Genomic DNA, 20,272 nt, shown 5'->3' with positions numbered 1-20,272 from the left:
TTGTGAGCAAGACACAAGAAGTCATTCTTCCGCTCTACTCTGCGCTGGTTAGGCCTCAATTGGAGTATTGTGTCCAGTTCTGGGCACCGCATTTCAAGAAAGATGTGGAGAAACTGGAGAGGGTCCAGAGAAGAGCAACAAGAATGATTAAAAGTCTTGAGAACATGACCTACGAAGGAAGGCTGAAAGAATTGGGTTTGTTTAGTCTGGAAAAGAGAAGACTGAGAGGGGACATGATAGCAGTTTTCAGGTATTTAAAAGGGTGTCATCAGGAGGAGGGAGAAAACTTGTTCACCTTAGCCTCCAAGGATAGAACAAGAAGCAATGGGCTTAAACTGCAGCAAGAGAGGTTTAGGTTGGACATTAGGAAAAAGTTCGTAACTGTCAGGGAGGTTAAACACTGGAATAAATTGCCTAGAGAGTTTGTGGAATCTCTATCTCTGGAGATATTTAAGAGTAGGTTAGATAAATGTCTATCTGGGATGGTCTAGACAGTATTTGGTCCTGCCATGAGGGCAGGGGACTGGACTCGATCTCTCGAGATCCCTTCCAGTCCTAGAGTCTATGAATCTATATTAAGGGAGCTTTGCACTGCTCTGGTGGCACAAAGCTGCCCTCAGGCCAACAGTGTGGGAATTCCACCAGTGTAGGAGAATCTTGTGTGGCACACAGTCACTGAAGTGGCTCCTTTGCCGCTCCCTGTGGCTATGACCATAGAAGTGTGGCTGGGGAAAAGAAGTGGACAGGCTCCCTTACACTCATTTGATTCCTGTCTGCTGGAATAGCCGGTAGGGGCCATTGGCAGCTGCTCTATGCCAGCAGCCAGACCAATTTAAACAGAAGAGGCTTGGCTGTCAAAGGTGTTGAGCAACCTCATTTTCCAGTGAAGTCGGTGAGAACTGCAGGTGGCTTAACACCTTAGACAACTCGGCCATTTCTGGTTGTGATACCTAATTATGGACTCAGGAGCCTACATTTATTTGCTGAAGTTTGAAAATTTTGGCCACAGCAGTTAATTTAATTCAGAGTACATGAACTTTACATAACTATACTATACTGCCTTCCATCCAAAGAGCTCAAAGTCCTTTACGAGCGTAATGAACTCACCCTACTGAGGTAGGTATTATCCTCTTTATAAAGCTGGGGAAACATGCTCAGTGAGGGTAAGTGATTTAGCAGATTTGTTGTGGAGCCAAGGAAATTAAAAATCTGACTCCCACACCTACACTTTTGCCCTAAAACCATCTTTCCATCTATTATTCATGGTGTGACCGTCTGAGTGGCATGCAGTTATTTTAAGCCTCTCTCCTGCCGGGTATATGCTTTATGAAAATATGCAAAATATCTTGGCCTATAAAATATTCATAGAATCCTATTAGAAAAAATATGTAAAAATTTCCAGATACACTAGAGAAAATCCACTCTGGATCCAGGTTGCCAAGTAGAAGCTCTCCAAGGAACAGCCCTCACCCGGTCAATGAAGCACTGCAGGAACCACTTGGTTGTGTAAATCCCCGTTGTCATCTGCTCCTTGTCCTAGAATGAGACAGCACGCAAAGAGATGTTTACTTCACTGGACTGGCTGCTGGAGCCTCATGTAAAACTCATGTTTTTTTAATACTGATTTCTGGCCGAGGTCCTGGAAATGGTTTGTCAGGCTTCGGATGGGCCTATGAAGCGTCATCTCATCTGAAATGCATCTCCTGTCCCTATTTAAATGCAGTAAGACCAACCTAAACCCTTGCCTGAACCTGAGCCTCACTATAGTTACACTTGTACCCCTGGTTTCAGCTGCTCCAGATAGACTTAGCCCCATACAAGTGCCAGCATGCCACAGAAAAGGCATTTGTACTACAGGATTTTCTGGCCCAATTTCCAGACAAGTGAGGTCTGTATAAAGTTCAGGCAACAGAAACACAAATGAGTCCAATAACATTCTTCCATTCAAGGATAATCCTCTTCCATTCAAGGATCTCAAAGTGCTATGAGCAAAGGCTGAAGGAACTGGGTATGTTTAGTTTGGAAAAGAGAAAAGGGGGAACATGACAGTGGTCTTCTGATATATGAAAGGCTGCCATAAAAAAGATGGAGAAAAAGTGTTCTCTCTTGCTGCAGATGGCAGGACAAGAGGCAGTGGGTTCAAACTACAGCATAGCTGATTTAGATTACATCTCAGGAAAAACTTCCTAACTGTAAGAACAGCAGGGCAATGGAACAGCAGGGCAATGGAACAGACGCCTCGGGAAGTTGTGGAAGCTCTGTCGCTGGTGATTTTCAAAAGGAGGCTCCATAGCCACCTGTCTTGGATGGTTTAGACACAACAAATCGTGCAGCTTGGCAGGGGGTTAGACTAGTTGACCCTTGAGGCCCCTTCTAACCCTGTGGTTCTGTGATTCAAACAATCAAACCTCATGATGCTTACCTGACACAGGCAAGAAGAGAAGCATCCTGTAATAATTCTAGACGTGCTTAGAGACAAAATTGTTTGCAACACCACATTCACATAACAGGCTCCAAACGAGCCCTTACTTGCTGAGCTAAAGGAGACACTTAACTAGTTGTACTGGTTCATTGCCTGTGTGGTCTGCTGGCACTGGAAGGAGACAAGTTCCCACATACTTGAGCAACTTGGACACAATCTAGTACAGGCAAACAGCACACAGACAAGTGTGTTCATGGCTATGTGAATTTTTGGATCCTTATCTAAATGGGCCTTTTGGACATTTGCGATCACTAGTTTCAAGCCTGCTCTCCTTCTGCTCCTCCCTCACTCTGGTGCTAGGTGAAAAATCACAGGGTGTGCCTTACTGGAGGGATGATGTGCAACACATGCACCTGTATGAAAACAACAGGAGAACTGCTGTGCTATCAGAAAAGACAAACTGAGGGAGGAGCACCAGAAAGAAGGGGGAACACCTCCAGAACTACCCTCCTGTCAGCTGCACTCCCCCTAGTCCAGCTGGGATTCTAGGGGTGCCAGCTACCTTCTCTTTTCCAGAAAACTCCTTTTTTGCCAAGCAAGAAACTCCCTGTATCCCTCCAGATTCTCTTCAGCTTCCACCTCCACTCCGTTACCTTCACTTTCCAAACGGTTAGATATTATTTAACTGGACAGATCAGCCAGAAACAAGGATATAAATCTTACTACTAAGTGTTCAAACATGAATTAGCTCAAGAAAGTTTATTAACAATAGCACCTGGTATGATCACATTAAGCAGGGGGGTGTATTGTCAAAGCACAGACGTGGCCCCCTCTTCTAACAGCGGACCCCATTCCCCATTTTGCAGAGGCATAGCATGCTCTCCCTTCAGGAAAATATGGTTGCTAGCTCGTGGAGTCACTTCAAATGTGGGTATTTTTGTTCCTATTGGCTGGAATCCAGCATTCCTTCCCCTGCCACCTCTCTCTCACAACAGCAGTAATTAAGTGAAAAACTAGCCTGGCTCTGTTACATTTCTACCACAGGGGTGGGCTCATCTGCAGCACCAAACAAGAGCTATTTCAGATTATGACAATTGTGACAGACCCAGGCCAGTGGGGTGCAGGTTCTGGTAGAGGGCAAATATACTGGTCACTGAGTGAGAAGTTTTCTGTTCCCTGAGTGACCAGAGCAGGGTCTGCACTAGAGTACTCAGGAACTTGCTAAAACCAATTAAGGCAGATAGGCTGATTAGAACACCTGCAGCCAATCAATGCAGGCTAATCAGGGCACCAGGGTTTTAAAAGGAACTCTCTCCAGTCAGATGGGGAGGAGCCAGAGGAGAGGAAGTGTATGTGAGCAGCTGGGAGCAAGAGACACAAGGAGCTGAGACTGAGAGGGTGTGCTGCTGGAGGACTAAGGAGTACAAGCGTTATCAGACACCAGGAGGAAGGTCCTGTGGTGAGGATAAAGAAGGTGTTTGGAGGAGGCCTTCGGGAAGTAGCCCAGGGAGGTGTAGCTGTCACACAGCTGTTACAAGAGGCACTATAGACAGCTGCAAATCCATAGGGCGGGCCCGGGTTCCCCCCAAACCTCCCAACTCCTGATCAGACACCGGAGGAGTTGATCCAGACTGTGGGGGAGATCACTGAGGTGAGCAAATCTGTGAATAAGCACAGGACCCACCAAGGTAGAGGAGGAACTTTGTCACAACTGGTGTCAGGCGTGGGATCTTGGTGTGCACAGCGCAGCAGCAGGAGGGTGATTTAAAAAAAAAAAAAAAAAGGTAGAAGGTTTTTTTTTTTCACCACAATGGAAGACTTAGTGCAGGCATTGATACAAGCTATGGCGGCCCAGCAGGAGGTTACCCGTGTCCAGGCAGCCGCCCAACAGGAGGCAGTGTGGCTGCAGCAAGAGACTAATCGCTTGCTGATGGACCAGGCTTCTCAAGACCGAGCTATATTGCGAGAACTGGTAAACCAGGTAAAAGCCCTTACAGAGCTGAACCATGGCCATGATAGGACGCAGTTCATACGGGCCAGCCATTGGCTGCAGAAAATGACGCAGGAGGATGATGTAGAGGCATACCTTCTGGCCTTTGAGAGGATGGCCCTACGGGAGGCCTGGCCTCGAGATCAGTGGTCTGGCATCCTTGCCCCATTCCTGTGTGGGGAGGTCCAGAAGGCTTACTATGATCTGCCTGAAGAGGCTGCAGCAGACTACCCCCAGCTGAAAGCAGAGATCCTCACCAGATCTGGGGTAACGACTGCAGTGCAGGCCCAGCGGTATCATGAGTGGAGGTACCAGGAAAATAAAACCTCGCGGTCCCAACTGTATGACCTCATCCATCTCGCACGGAAGTGGTTGCGAACGGAGTCCTGGAGTCCAGAAGAGATACTAGAGGTTCTGGTCGACTGATACATGATGGGACTACCGCCAGACCTTCGTGCCTGGGTAAGCCAGAATGAACCCTCCGCCTATGATGAGGTTGTTGCACTGGTAGAGAGGAGAAGGACAGCGAGGGAGCTGACCTGACCAGTTAAGGAAGAAGCACCCCGGGTTAAACTAGCAGCACTAAGCCCTAGAGCTCGAGTGACGGGGCCACCAGGGGAGCCCAGGTGGAAAAAGAGAGGGGCTGAAGGCTCACCAGAAGCCACAAAGAGTCAGAGAACTGAGAGAGAAGAGGATCATGAGGTTGGACTGCCCAAACCAAGAGACTGAGGAATGCCTGGGACTCCATACAGATGTTATGCCTGCGGGGAGTGGGGACATATAGCTGCACAGTGTCCCAATGCTGAGGAGCCGATGCTGTGTAACCTGGGGAACTGGGCAGACCCATGCTCCCTAATCCACCTTGTGGGGGTCTCACTAACCCCACGTATGTATACCAGACGAGTAAAGCTAAATGGGGTAGAGACCACAGCACTGGGGAGTGCTATCATGCTTGTCTCGGGGAACCCTGTGAAGTGTAGTCAGCTGCTGCCAGCTAAGCGTACGGGGATAACATGCATCCATGGGACAGTTGGTTATTACCCCACCATCCCAGTAAAACTCGAAATTCAGGGGAACACTACTGAGGTAGCAGCAGGTGTAGTCCCTAAACTCCCATACCCGGTGCTCATAGGGAGGGACTTCCCAGGGTTTGGAAACTTACTCCCAGTAGGAGGATTGGAGAAAGAGGGGAATCCTGAAGTTAGCGAGGCATCCACAGTAGACTGTCAACCCCAGTTCTCTGAAATATCCCCAGATTTATTTTCCATTCCCAGACAGGGTAGAACGTTGAAAAGGGAAAGGAGGGCAGCTAAGGCCTTGGGAACCCGAATACTGGCCCAAGGCCAGAGGGTCGCTCTCGTAGGTAGGCGGACCCGAGCAGCTGAAAAGGAGGCCACCCCAGGAGGGAGAAGCTCCTGAGTCTGACTCCCACCCTAACACTTCTGAACCAGTAGAGGCAACAGAGACTGGGCCCCTAGATATTGGGCAGATTAGCCCGGAAGAGGAAATTTTGGACGGGACCAGGCTGAAGACCCAAGGTACAACAACATTAGAAAGGAGGTGACTGAAATAGATGGGGTCCCCGTGGAAGGGAGAACACAGGGACTAGGACCCTACTTCATAATGAAGAAGAATCTCTTATACCGAGTTGCATCAGTACAGGGGCAGAAGGTACAGCAGATCTTAGTACCTCAAAAACACCAGAACGCTGTATTAAGTCTTGTGTATAGTCACCTTTTTGGGGGGCACTTGGGGGTAGAGAAGACCCTGGCACGAGTCCTACGACGGTTCTTCTGGCCCAGAGTACATGAAGAAGTGTGAAGGTACTGTGCATCCTGCCTGGAGTGTCAGCTGCATAGTCCCCATCCCCACCTGAGGGCACCTTTAGTACCCTTCCCATCATAGAGGTCCCCTTTGAGCGAATAGCCTTGGACCTAGTGGGACCCCTGGAGGAGACGGCTTGGGGCCACCAATATATACTTGTTGTTTTGGACTATGCTACTCGCTACCCAGAAGCTGTCCCCCTGAGGAACACAGCCTCTAAAACGATAGCCAAAGAGCTGGTGGGGATCTTTGCCCGAGTGGGGCTACCAAAGGAGATATTAACAGACCAAGGAACTCCATTTATGTCAAAGCTAATGAAGGACCTCTGTACGCTGCTCCATATACATACCCTGAGAACTTCAGTTTACCATCCGCAGACTGATGGGTTGGTAGAAAGGTTTAATTGAACCCTCAAGGCTATGATAAGGAAGATGGTAAGTCGGGACGGGAAGGACTGTGACACCCTCCTGCCCTACCTTATGTTTGCTATCTGGGAGGTAACTCAGGCCTCAACTGGGTTTTCCCCATTCGAGTTATTATACGGACGTCACCCCCATGGCATACTAGATATCGCCAAAGAGATTTGGGAAGAGGAACCCAATGAGGGGAGAAATATAATAGAACATGTAATACAGATGCGAGACTGGATAGCTCATGTCACCCCTATTGTACGGGAACATTTGGAAAAGGCACAGGAGGTCCAGAGAACCTATTACAATTGCCAGGCAAAAGTCCGACAGTTCCAACCAGGGGACTGGGTGATGGTGTTGGTACCCACAGCAGAAATCAAGCTTCTGGCCCAATGGCAGGGGCCCTATGAGGTGGTTGAACCCGTGGGGGAAGTAACCTACAAAGTGCGGCAGCCAGGATGCCAAAAACAAGAACAGATTTATCACATCAACCTACTGAAACCCTGGCATGCACAAGAGGCATGCATAACTATTCGAAAAGACCTAACCCAGGAAAACAAGCCTTCCAAACAGGTGAGAATGTCTCCCGATTTAACACCAGACCAGAAGAATGAGGTGTCTGAGATGATCTTCCGGAACCAAGATGTGTTCTCAACAAAACCAGGTTGAACAACCGAGACATATCACTACATCGTCACGAACCCTGGGGCCAGAATAACAATGAGGCCCCATCAAGTGCCAGCGGCCAAAAGAGAGGAAATAAAAGCAGAAGTAAAAAAAATGCTGGAGTTGGGGATCATTGAAGAATCCCACAGTCAGTGGTCCAGCCCAATCGTGCTGGTGCCCAAACCTGATGGCACCACAAGGTTTTGCAACGACTTCCGGCGACTAAATGAAGTATCCCAGTTCGATGCGTACCCCATACCTCGCATAGATGAGCTAGTGGACCGTCTGGGAAATGCCCGGTACTTGACTACCCTAGACTTGACAAAGTGGTACTGACAGATTCCCCTTGCGGAAGACGCAAAAGAAAAGACTGCATTCTCTACACCAGAGGGTCTTTTTCAATATACTGTCCTCCTTTTTGGACTACACGGGGCCCCAGCTACTTTCCAGCACCTCATGGACAAGCTATTATGCCCGAATAACAGTTATGCTGCTGCCTACTTGGATGATGTGGTCATTCATACCCCAGACTGGGAAACCCACCTAGAGAAGGTGGAGGCAGTCCTTGATACCTTCTGGCGAGCTGGCCTTACAGCAAACCCTGCCAAGTGCGCTGTAGGGTTTACGGAGTCCAAATATCTTGGCTACATTGTGGGAAAAGGTCTGGTAAAACCCCAAGTGAACAAGTTGGAGGTCATCCAAAAGTGGCCCCAACCGCGTCACAAGAAACAAGTCTGGGCATTCCTAAGTGTAGTGGGGTATTACCGATGATTTATCCCCCCCTTTGCCACAAGGGCAAGCCTCCTGACAGACCTAGTGAAAGCCCATGGACCTGATCTGGTGAGATGGTCTGACGCAGCAGGGGAAGCATTCAAAGACCTACGGACTGCCCTCTGCAGTAACCCTGTACTGACAGCCCCTGATTTCACCAAGGAGTTTATCCTGCAGACAGATGCATCGGAAGTAGGGTTGGGGGCCGTCCTATCACAGATGGTCAGGGAGGAGGAACACCCAATTCTCTACCTCAGTAGGAAACTCCTTCCGAGGGAACAAAAATATGCAGTGGTGGAGTGTGTGTGCCTGGCTGTAAAATGGGCCATGGAAGCATTGCGCTACTACTTGCTCGGGCGCAGATTTGTGACCGACCATGCCCCTCTTCAATGGATGCAGCGAAACAAGGACAAGAACACAAGGGTGACCAGGTGCTTCTTATCCCTCCAACCCTTCTAGTTCCGTGTGCAACACAGAGCAGGGAGCCGTCACAGTAATGCCGATGGCTTGTCACGTGTCCACTGTCTGGCATCCCAAGCTGCCCAACCCCTTGGTGTTGAGCAGGGGGGAGGGATATGTGACAGACCCAGGCCAGTGGGGTGCAGGAGTCTGGTAGAGGGCAAATATACTGGTCACTGGGTGAGTAGTTTTCTGTTCCCTGAGTGACCAGAGCAGGGTCTGCACTAGAGTACTCAGGAACTTGCTAAAACCAATTAAGGCAGACAGGCTGATTAGAACACCTGCAGCCAATCAATGCAGGCTAATCAGGGCACCTGGGTTTTAAAAGGAGCTCTCTCCAGTCAGATGGGGAGGAGCCAGAGGAGAGGAAGTGCATGTGAGCAGCTGGGAGCAAGAGACACAAGGAGCTGAGACTGAGAGGGTGTGCTGCTGGAGGACTAAGGAGTACAAGCGTTATCAGACACCAGGAGGAAGTTCCTGTGGTGAGGATAAAGAAGGAGTTTGGAGGAGGCCTTCGGGAAGTGGCTCAGGGAGGTGTAGCTGTCACACAGCTGTTACAAGAGGCACTATAGACAGCTGCAAATCCATAGGGCCCTGGGCTGGAACCCGGAGTAGAGGGCGGGCCCGGGTTCCCCCCAAACCTCCCAACTCCTGATCAGACACTGGGGGAGATCACTGAGGTGAGCAAATCTGCCAATAAGCGCAGGACCCACCAAGGTAGAGGAGGAACTTTGTCACACAATATAAACAGTTTTTCCTGGAGATACTGCTCCCAAGCTCTGCTAGGAATGCAGGGGTTAAGCAAATCCAACTTACGCAAATCCACACTTACGGAAAAAGTTCCGTAAGCTAGAAATAGGAGGGGGGTGTTGTTTGTTTTTGCATAATGGCCGGGTATACGTTTCCGACTTATGCAAAATTCGAGTTACGCAAGGCGTTCCAGAACAGAACACTTGTGTAAGTCGGGGAGCATCTGTACCCAAAATATGAAACACATGTAGAAAAGGAGGAGCGAGTGTCACAAAACAGCTGGCTAGTTGCTAGGTCTCAATCCCACACTGCAGATGCCATACCAGCCAACAAATGGCATTGTACCGTCTGCTGGAGACAAAAACAGCTGGAGATCCTGAGCCAGCAAACTGAATGACACTGCATCAGTTCTAATGTGTCCCTCTGCTGGAAGGAAGGAAATGTCCTCATACAGCAGGACTGGCATGGGAGAATGTTAAATGAAAACAAATGTGCAGTATGGAGCCAAATTGTAAGGGGAAAGCTCTGGGCTTTCCAGCATCTGTAATAGCAAGATGATGATAATAGCCTTCAGGTTTTATGGCCAGCATGACATAGCAATGCCTGGTTAGTGCATGAAATAACTTCGTTCACACATGCCCTGGTTAAATTTTCCTGTTTCTGCCTTTTCTAGCAAAGTCTCCAGATTTTAAAATCTCTCGCACAAATGCTGGTGGCCAGCCACAAAACCTGAACTGTTCACTTCAGAAATACTTAGGAGACAAATGAGTTAGCTAAATACCTGCCTCTTAGTGGTGGAAGCAGTTGTATGATTAGCTGTACATTAGGGTAGGGGTGTATTTAACAGAACAAGTTAACATTAAGCAATTAATGTAAGCATGACATGAGTATGGGCAGGTGGTTGACAAAAAGATACCATGTGCTTCTTCAGCTTCGGAAATAGTTTGCTTAAAATCTGCTCATGATGGGCCTGAAACCTCTGCAGCTTTGGGAACCCGGGAATGAAAAACCCTTGAAAAGAAAAATACACAGAAGCAATTAGAGACAAACCTAAAAGTAATGACAGATGTAGACTGGGGGGCTGATTTTCCAAGATGCTGATGAACATCCACATCTCCCATTGACATCAAGTGGAACTGAGGATGCACTGCAAATCAGGCCTTCATGGCCTTTTGTCTTGCATGGCCTAGGTTCTACCCCTTTTTATTTGGCCTGAGTCTAAAACTCTGCAACAAACCCTACTCTGAGTCAAACCTTAAGCACTTCATTACAATCTGGGTCTGATCCAGAGCCCACTGACGCCAATGTAAAGGCTGCCATGGACTTTGGATCAGGCCCTTTATTTGCATGACAACGTATGCTTGGCAGGACATCACCTCTCTGGGTCTAGAACAGAGAAACAGTGGTAAACAGGTGCTATACAATGGGAGCACAACACGAGCTTATAATCACTATAATTTAGTGGCAGACACATTTTAACCCAGATATAGAAGAAAACTATAATAAAGTCAGATGGTAGTTCTGTCTTCTGTGCATGCCCTCTCCTTATATTTCAAGAGCCTTTTTTTTAAAGCAAAATATATGATTGTTTGATGACAGTATAAATAAAAGCAAGAAGCATTTGAGCAAGGTCTTTCAATGCTCCCTCACTATGATCTTCTGTAGCTATTAAATTACACAAACCACCCTTCTTATTAAACAACAACTCTGCACAGAGACTTTAAAAAAACCCCATTTCTTCAGTTAAAAAATCACAATAAAATGAAAGGAGCTTTACTGTGGTTGGTGTAAAATAGTACACCACATTTCCCAGAACACGTTTGGACAAATGCATTAGGGAATGTATTCCACAGCGTGTTTAAAGCAGTGCACTATGTATGGTTCCTAATGGTAAGTCTACACTAGACATTATTTTTAAATCTAGAGTTAACTGATTGCCATGAAATGTTTGTATCCTGGAACACACTAGCTTTTACAAATGTGTTAATTACCTTGAATCAAGAAAGTCCTGTGCAGATAAACCCGAAGTTTTTCAATTATAAACTAGTCAGCATGCACGGGCCAAATCTGGCTACATGCTTCAGTCATTTTATACATAATAAAGCTTTTAAATATGTTTCGGACAAGAGCAGGAAGTAGGTGGAGTACACATCTGACTGCTGATTTCCTCTTGCCGACCAAAGAAGCAGCAGCATGAAGTCTAATCAACCACCATGTGAAGTCTACAGGAATGGTTGCAGTTCTGCTTTCCTGCTAAGGCTTACCATGCATTGCATGTCTCTGATTGGTCAGTAGTTGTGCCAGTGCCCAAAAGGCATCCTCTTCATTTAAATACATCAGCAGGATGGCAGCAATCTGACTCATCCCTTGGCAGTAGCTCACTTCCTGGAAGAGACAAGCAGCACATACATGTTTACATGATACTAATTCTTAAACATATTGGGCTGTGCATAGGTACACATGTGACTGCCACCGTTTTCATTAGGCGAGTGCACAGTTTTGTTTAAAAACATCTGGACATCACTACTTTCAACAGGTAAGGATACTTGTGTCTCCAAAGATAAGCCACTGCCAGAGAGTGTTCAATCTTTTTTCATTTGCAGACCCCTACAAATTTTCATATGGAGGTGAGAACCCTTTGGAAATTCAACCTGTGGTCTGCAATCCCCTGCCATAGAAGTCTTAGACTAAAAACTAAGTGAACAGAATTCAACTATAAATGTTGCACATGCTTAGGGCGGCATTTGATGCACCATGAGAAAGGACGCTAAACTGTGGGCTTCTATGGTAAGGATAACATTTCTGGGTTTTGACCTGCAGGTGGGAGCATTCACATACGTTTGTTTGACCAGACAAATGGAATGCCTTTTCTGGCATCTGAAACTTTATTTTCACAAGTCACCTTTCGTGGATCCCTTTAAACACCATATGGGGCCCCCCAGGACCACAGGTTCAAAACCACTGCTCTAGGGATAGGATTTTCAAAAGCAGGAGAACAAATCCCACTGACTTTCAATGGGGCTTGTGCACCTCAGTCACTTAGGTGCTTCTGAAAATCCCACCTGGGCATTCCTTTCCCACTGTTCAAGGGCTGTTTTTACTCTTATTCTCAGATTCACAGCTCCCATAGGATACTATATTATGCTTGTACTGTTCAACTAAGCCAGACCCATGGACTTGAACATCAGCTGCTATTCAATCTCTGGCTCTGTCCATACTGTGGTTAAACTCATGATTGCAGCAACTATGTCTAAGAATGACTAGGAAAGATTTTCAGAGGCCCAGGACTCTAACACCCAGTGACTTTCAATAGGACTTAGATGCCTAACTTTGGACCTTTGAAAAATCTTTCCTTCAAGTCTATCATTTAATTGCTAGATAGCTCCTTGTGAACTTCTACATCAGATCTCTATTAGATCAGTCAGTCAGTCATTTAGGACACCACTTGATATCACTGGATTCTGTACCAAGTCCTTAATGTCAGCTTAACATCTATGGAGACTGAAGTCCCCTATTCATCCATAGCACTGGTTCCACAGCAAGTAAAGCAGCAGCAGTTTCCCCATGCTTCCTCTAGCTTAGACCTGGAAAGTCTATCTTGAGAGGTGAGAGGCTCCATGGTATCTTAGTTGAGAAGACTAGCCAGGTTGCCAATTATGTGTGGGAGAGAGATGGACACTTGCCTTTGGGAACTGAACTGAGAGAGTGCTAAGTTAATTTCACATAGGCCTCTGCACATCATCAAATGTTACAACATCCAGTCACTAGCTGCCTGAATTGGCACCAATGACCTAGAGATGAAAGAAAGTTTAGTTGGGATGAATTTGATGCATTTTAGTGTCCAAGGACAATCCATGTTGTCACTACAGAAATTCCTACCACATAAGTAGGCTTATACTTGGTTTACAAAGCTCTGCTTTGCTATCCCAGGGCTAATCCCAATACACCCAGAAAATGAAAACCCTCCTGTACTCTACTGTATCTTTATGAGCAGAGAGTCCTCTTTGTGCCAAATTGCCTGATGGTTCTGTAACATGGAGATATACCCACTAGTTCAATGCCATGAATCTCATTTTTTATGCTGTGCAAGCTAAGGAAATGTGAATCCTAACTACAAAAATTCAGTCACAAATAACATTACAGCTATTTCAGGAAATACTGTATAGGATGATAAACAGTGTATTCCTCAGATGCTATTTGGGGTTCCCTTCAACATGCTAGTCCTAAAAATACAAAGGGAAATTCAGCAGTCCCTTAAGTGTGCTTGGGGTGGGGGGATGACATTGTTTTTTTGTCTACAAGTCCACTATGCCAATCTAGATCTTCTGGGTTAACTGTCCTCCACTGGCAGATGGAGACTGTTAATTTCTGTAGTTCATTTACACATACTGTTCTCTAAACCCGTCAGCTGAAAATGATTAACACACTAAGAAGTTACAGTCTTCAACCATGAGGCTACCACTAAACACAGGGATAGAAATCATGAGGAAAAACAGATAAATGCTCTCTTTGGACAGCAGGCCAGATGCCCAGGATAATCATTCAGGGGAAGAAAAAAAAGATTATGGTAAAGGGCAGTTTTATCTTCCTGTGTTGAGCTCCATCCCAATCAAACCTTCAGGATATCACAGGCAGTTGGAATTATGCATGGGAATAGAACAGTTGTTTAAAGAACCCACTACCTACTGTATATGTGGCTTCTGAAGATAACTAAGTTCGTTTTCCTCCATATTTACTGTCAAAGATGCACCATTGGAGCTCTGTACACAATCATCAGGCCTTCCAATTAAACATTTGGAAGATGAACTGTGCAAGTCAAGAAAGAAGTCAACTCAGGAGTGCTCACTTTTAGCTGGATCTACTTACCGTGTTGTAAACAGAGTATGCCGAAAGGACATGGAACAATGCCTGCTGCCTAGGTAGAAAGAGAGGACGTTAAGATTGGATAGTCTAAGGAGCTAATCTTGCACTTGAACAAGTATTTCACAAAAAGCAAAGGTGCATTTTACCGTAGCTTCTGCAAATTCCTCTGCTGAAACTATGCAAAACTCAGAGAATTACACCAGGTACACATTACACCTCTTATGGCAACAGGGCTTGCCTCTCTTTCCCCAATGGAGGAATACCACCAGAACAACGAAACAGGGCTAAACTATGCCATCAAACCAACAGCTCCATTAAGAAGACATGCACAAATATATAGTCTTCAGCACCCTCCCATCCATTTTTTTAAGCAGTCCAGTTGGGCTATAAAACTCAGAAAACCACCACCATCTTGGTTTATTATGAGATATTTCCTCTCACACCTTCAGTGTTGGCTAAAGAAGAACTAGGGTATAAATACACAGTGCAAGTAGTAGAGGCATAGCAATATGACTCCCATCAACACTAGTGGGTGCTCTATAGCTAAAATCCTTTCACTCCCAGCCTCACCCAAATGTGTGGAATATGTCACCCCTTAATGTTGTTGGTGTTCCTGCATAACTGCCTCAGAAACAGCGCAGATATTGTTCCTGCCTGGTTGCACAGAGAGAGAGTGTGTGTGTGTGAGAGAGAGAGCACGAGAGAGAAAATAAGTAGATTATTCAGTACTGTAGCCGGGTCGGTCCCAGGATATTAGAGAGACAAGGTGGTCAGATAACTCATCCAGCTTAAGCTTAATAAGTAGCGGACAGATATGTAGAACGCCAGTGCATCAGTTGCTGTGTAGCAACTTCAACAACTGCACCTACCAAAGGTTTATATTTTCCTTCCATGAATGCAGCTATTTTCTTTCCCCTTTGGGAGGCAGGGGAGCCCTGTATCCTTGCTGGAGCCCTGAAGAAGTATCCATTCCCCCCTCCCACCTTCCCTGCCCCCCACTTTAACTCCCTGGTTTCTTTAGATTCTGCATTACAGCTTGGAGCCTCCTAGCTAAGGACTAGCAGTCACAGAAGAAGAGGCACTGACTGGGCATGGAGACCAAGCAGCCCTCTCACCGCTAGACATGGTCCATCCAAGTCAGAGGTGTGCTGACAGAGGGACAATGCTGCTGAATGTGTACCACCTGTTTGGAAGCCTGCACTTCAGCCCTGGGGCTACCAAACTGATACATGTGTGATGGTCAGTCAAGGGATCAGATAGAGAATAAAACAGATTCCCAATTATGGACATTTTGGAACCATGTATCCAATACTCACTTGACCCCGTAGCGTTCCCGGAACATGATGTGGTTTCGAAAGGTGCGGTTTACATCTAAGTCTATCTGCTTGATTTCTGATGAGAAGCTCTTGGCTTGTTCTTTCATTTTCTGGATGGAAGTACGGGACAGAGAAAGGAAAGCCATTAAACAGCCACATATATCACCTCTAGAAATAGAGCATTTCAAAAGAGACGAGACCTCTTCATTCCAGAGAGGGAGCTCAGAACCATCATCAGCCAGTCTGTAACTCTTCAGTATTTAAACGATAAAGCAACAACAGAAGGAGAGAAAACACATGCAGACTTGGAGAGTGAGCACAAAAATGCAGCCTGTCTATGGATTACTAGTCTTGCTTCCTCCCCAGCATGTTTATGAGGCTGGGAGAAGGGAAAAACATCCTCAGGAACATTTCCATATGTCTCTCTCAGTGCTACTGCACTCATAACAGGCAGCATTTCAGGCTCATTCATTTCCGACAAAGTGAAATCAAGAAGCTGAGATTTTAATAAGGTCTGGTCCCTCCATTTCTGATTCCATTACTATGGAAAAAGTGTGGAAGTGAGAACGTGGCCCTGTCTATCAGACATGGACAAGAGACGTCTTCTGCCTGTTAGTTTGCCATTGAGAGCAATGAGTCTGAAGCCACTTAACCCTCTCAGTGCCGTCGCATGTGCCAGGTACATGCAGACACTGTTCTCATTTCTGTTCAGGAGCACACCAGAAACATATAGAAACTGTGCTAATCTGTGCAGAGGGACACAATCAGGTACATCCTGAAGTGTTGTTCATAGGAATTTCTATTAAATAAATCCCACCACCGAGACCTAATGTGCACAGGCAGTGCAGCAAGGCTTGTGCACTACTTTCCTTTACAGGTTTCTTTATTATTGAATTATCCCTAAGAAAAGATTAAGTGGCACACTCATCATTGAAATCTAGAATAAATCCTCTATCGCTACCACCAATGCCAAATCTGAGCTCCCGAACATTAAAGACTTCTATCAAGGGACCACGTCAGCAGGTTTTTAGAATGGATTGTTTCTACTCCGATCTCTGATGCGTACACCGTGATTCAGTGGATCAATAGTTGCCTATGAAGCTCTTCAGGACAGAGAGATTGTGTTATATTTTGCCTTGTAAAGCGCCAAGATGGCTGTTTGTGCTTAGAAAAACAATGCATATTAATACATAGCTCATAGACCAATAGCAGTGACCCCTAGGTATTCTTAGCCTAGATGCTGTGCGGTGCAAATTTTTATGGTCTAAGCAGCTCCATGATTTGATTGCTAATTACAATTTCCCTCCTCCTCAGAGAAACAAAACCATCTTAAGCCTATTAACCCCTCTTGGGGCTTTTTTTGAGTACAGATTACTCTGAGCCTTGAAGAGTGGTTCTGGCTTGTCCACTAGGGATGGGGCTAAGACTAGTAAACGGGTACAGTTAGGAATAAAAGTTAAAAACATAGCAAGAGTCCCTGTTTGCAAAGAGATTTGCTGGCTTATTCTCTAAGCCACATTCACTGAAAACAATGGTGGCATTGACTAAAAGAATTGATGCCTGCTAATGCTCAAGGCCCATCGTATTTGAAGGAAACCACTACTATATGCTCACCTCACCCTAATACAGGATCCTTGCTCAAGGCGAAAACCCTTCCAGCCCTTAACAAACATACCCCATGGAAGAATTACTAACCAGCCCCAAAGGTGGCAGGCACTCAGTTTAAGTGTGTGCATGCAAGTAAGAATCACCAAGCTGTAGATAAGCATCTGAACTCATTTATATCGCGTAGATACCACTGGCAATCACATAATTGTCCTTTTGTTCTTTAAGTCCCTGAGGCTATTTAGTGAATGAAATGTTCTGCCACTGAGTTTTGGAGCAGCCTGAGGTGTAACTGCAGGTTAGAGTGCACATGACTGAACAGTGATGCCACACTGAAGCCTAGCACGAGGCTCCTCGTTAACCTACAGGCGGGAAGCCTCGAGTATCACTAATAGATATGCAGACGGATGGTAGGGAGCCACTGCTTTAAAGATGTTTGTGGATCCAATTTACCGTATCCATAGGTTGCCATTTCCCCTAAAGCTGGCACATCAATTTGAGTTTTGGCTAGAAGAGCCCATCACACCCAGAGCCGGCTTCAGGCTCATTACCGACTAGCAGCCCTGATCTGCCTAATAGCAACTCAGGCACTGGCTGAATAGCATGTGGGTTTTTCATCCTCCGCAGAAAATGCTCAGAGGCGATTGTGACCTTTACATACTGGGGTGCTTGTAGCAGTAGCATTAACTCTGAACTTATAACTGGGGCCTTGGCTACACTCACACTTTACAGCGCTGCAACTGGGGTGTGAAAAAACACCCCCCTGAGCGCTGCAAGATACAGCGCTGTAAAGCGTCAGTGTAATCAGGGCAGCAGCGCTGGGAGCGCGGCTCCCAGCGCTGCACGCTACACCCGTAAGGGATGTGGTTTACATGCAGCGCTGGGAGAGCTCTCTCCCAGCGCTGCCGCTCTGACTACACTCACACTTCAAAGTGCTGCCGCGGCAGCGCTTTGAAATTCCAAATGTAGCCATACCCTGGGTTGGTGAAGGACACACTGAAACTAGGGCCCGTACAGAGTTATTGCCTGTACAAGCCAAGGGAGAATGAAGGGAAGGAGCAGTAAAATGTGATGCTTAGGAGTGGTTTAGTTTTCTAGCATTAATACTACAAATATCCTTTCTTGCACCCTATGGCTTCTTACATGTTACAAGGATGCAGGCTACACGAGGCACCCTTACTAAATACACTAGGGCACTTTGGTTCAAGTTTATTAACCTCCTACGGGTAGCTCACTCACTAAAGGAACAAAGTAACTCCAATGTAATCAATGTTTCCTATTAGCACAAAAAAACATTTCAATCTCCACTGACTGGGGAGTCTCTTAAGAGGCCACACAAAGAGAACTAGAGCTGACCCCAGAGCCACCCTTAGCAATGATTCTGACCTGCTAAAACAACTCCCCTTTCACACCCACTCATGTATAATTACGAGCTGAATGCACTTGCTCAGAGACTGCTCTTGTTCTAAGGAGCACCCTGTGCTCAGTGAACAGAGCTGCCCATGGTACAGTATTTAGCATGCGAAGCAATCCTAAAGCCAAGAAGAAGAAAGCCACTAGCATGTAAAAGAACAAAGTCACAACATCTTGGGATTTGAATGGCAGATACCTTGCACTAGGCCCTGAGCTACTGTTTCAGTCATGAAGGTTGAATCATAGAATATCAGGGTTGGAAGGGATCTCATCTAGTCCAATCCCCTGCTCAAAGCAGGAGCAATCCATAGACAGATTTCTGCTGTAATGATCCAGATCCCTACATGGTCCCCTCAAGGACTGAACTCACAACCCTGGGTTTAGCAGGCCAATGCTCAAACCACTGAGCTATCTCACCCCTCATTCACTCTACAGACTGCAAGCAATGGGACTAGGTTTTCATTTTCAAGTAATTTGTGGACTTCTGAAGCTGGATTGTTCTGCTCAGCTGCACTCTCTTGTTGAGCCCTGCAGATGTTTAAGCAGACAGAAGAATAGATGCCACTAGCTAGAAGTACCGACTGTAAAACCAACTTGACTAGTCCCATTTCATAAAGCTTTTAAAAACAACTGGAAAAAGTTGACAGATCTGCACTTCTTTCCTCTGGCAAACTCCCACTTTTCCTCCCCTCTTGCAGCTTTAAAGCCATCCTGGTGGGGGAAAGAAACATGATGGCAAAAGATGCATAGGAGGCAGGTATAACAGGCCAGGGGCAGCTCTGCCTCCAGACACCTGGTTGCAAGTTTGGCAGGGGACATTTTTGCTTTATTATGCCCCATGCTGGTTCCAGGGTGACCGAGGCAGCAGCTTCCCAGGTTCATCAGTAATCTCCTTGGACTCTAGGGAGATCACTGATGAACCCAGGAAGCAGAGTAGCAAATACCGTCTCCTCAGCCACCCTGGAACCTGCATGGAGTATATCAAAAGCTCAGGTTCTTCTTTGGGAAGAGACACTGTTACACTGTGGCTTTTCCAAGGTGTCTTGGGGCCGGGGGAGAGAAAGGGACAGCGCAGCTGGCCTGGGGCTCCTCTGGGCAAGTAGGGAGGGGCTTGGCCAGGGCTCCTCCGGATAGGAGGGGGGCCTTGACATCCGAAGCTTCGGCCAGCCTGGGGCTTCTCCGGCTGGGGTGGGGGGTATGACACTCGGGGCTCCTCCAGGTGGAGAGGAGGATCATTGTTTCAGCAACAGGGATTGGGGGTGGGGGTTGGGGGCCAGGCAGAAGGGGTAGATCTGTGGTCTGGCCTCCCCAAAGAGAGGCTCCACCCACCACCCATGTATGAGAGATCAAGTTCCACCTATGAGTCATATTCCTCTCATGCTCAAACTCCCTCACTAGAGGCTAACACACAGAAACTTGTAGTATAAACATTCAGGTCGGTGCAGTAGCTTCAAAGGCACTACACCCAAATCTAAGGCCATCATTACAGATGGCATTCAGCCCTGTGCCTCACGATCACAGCAGATAGTCCTGGTGCCACTTTGGGAAGTGCTGTAGTGGCAACACAGGACCATGGAAAATTGGCAAGAGATACTGATGTCCCCAACAATAACCAACAAGTGTTAATCTGCATGGAGGAAGATAGGGAAGGCATATCTAAAGGCGACTCAATGCTATCTTGACAAAAATCAGGGCTATTACCTTGACCATTTGGGGGCCAACGTGAACAAGGACAGTGAGGTATCAAAACTTACCAAGAAAGAGTATCTTGAAAGATAACATC

The 20,272-nt window shown here is 46.6% G+C and overlaps 1 protein-coding gene across 6 annotated transcripts in view; it reads right to left on the bottom strand.

The window, feature by feature from the left end:
• The window catches only part of LOC127051024 (USP6 N-terminal-like protein), a 208,759-nt gene that overhangs the window by 13,734 nt on the left and 174,753 nt on the right, over nucleotides 1-20,272 (bottom strand). For all 6 annotated transcript variants that reach the window (XM_050952814.1, XM_050952815.1, XM_050952816.1 and 3 more), the window contains 5 exons: nucleotides 15,472-15,581; nucleotides 14,159-14,207; nucleotides 11,557-11,677; nucleotides 10,209-10,303; nucleotides 1,471-1,536 (listed from right to left, as the gene is read on the bottom strand). In XM_050952814.1, coding sequence (XP_050808771.1) covers nucleotides 1,471-1,536; nucleotides 10,209-10,303; nucleotides 11,557-11,677; nucleotides 14,159-14,207; nucleotides 15,472-15,581 — 441 coding nt within the window. The remainder of the gene's footprint in view (nucleotides 1-1,470; nucleotides 1,537-10,208; nucleotides 10,304-11,556; nucleotides 11,678-14,158; nucleotides 14,208-15,471; nucleotides 15,582-20,272) is intronic.

The sequence above is a fragment of the Gopherus flavomarginatus genome, chromosome 5 (genome assembly GCF_025201925.1).
Source record: "Gopherus flavomarginatus isolate rGopFla2 chromosome 5, rGopFla2.mat.asm, whole genome shotgun sequence".
Classification (NCBI taxonomy): domain Eukaryota; kingdom Metazoa; phylum Chordata; order Testudines; family Testudinidae; genus Gopherus; species Gopherus flavomarginatus.
The sequence above is the reverse complement of the archived record's forward strand: the minus strand, read 5'-3'. Positions and strand labels throughout refer to the sequence as shown.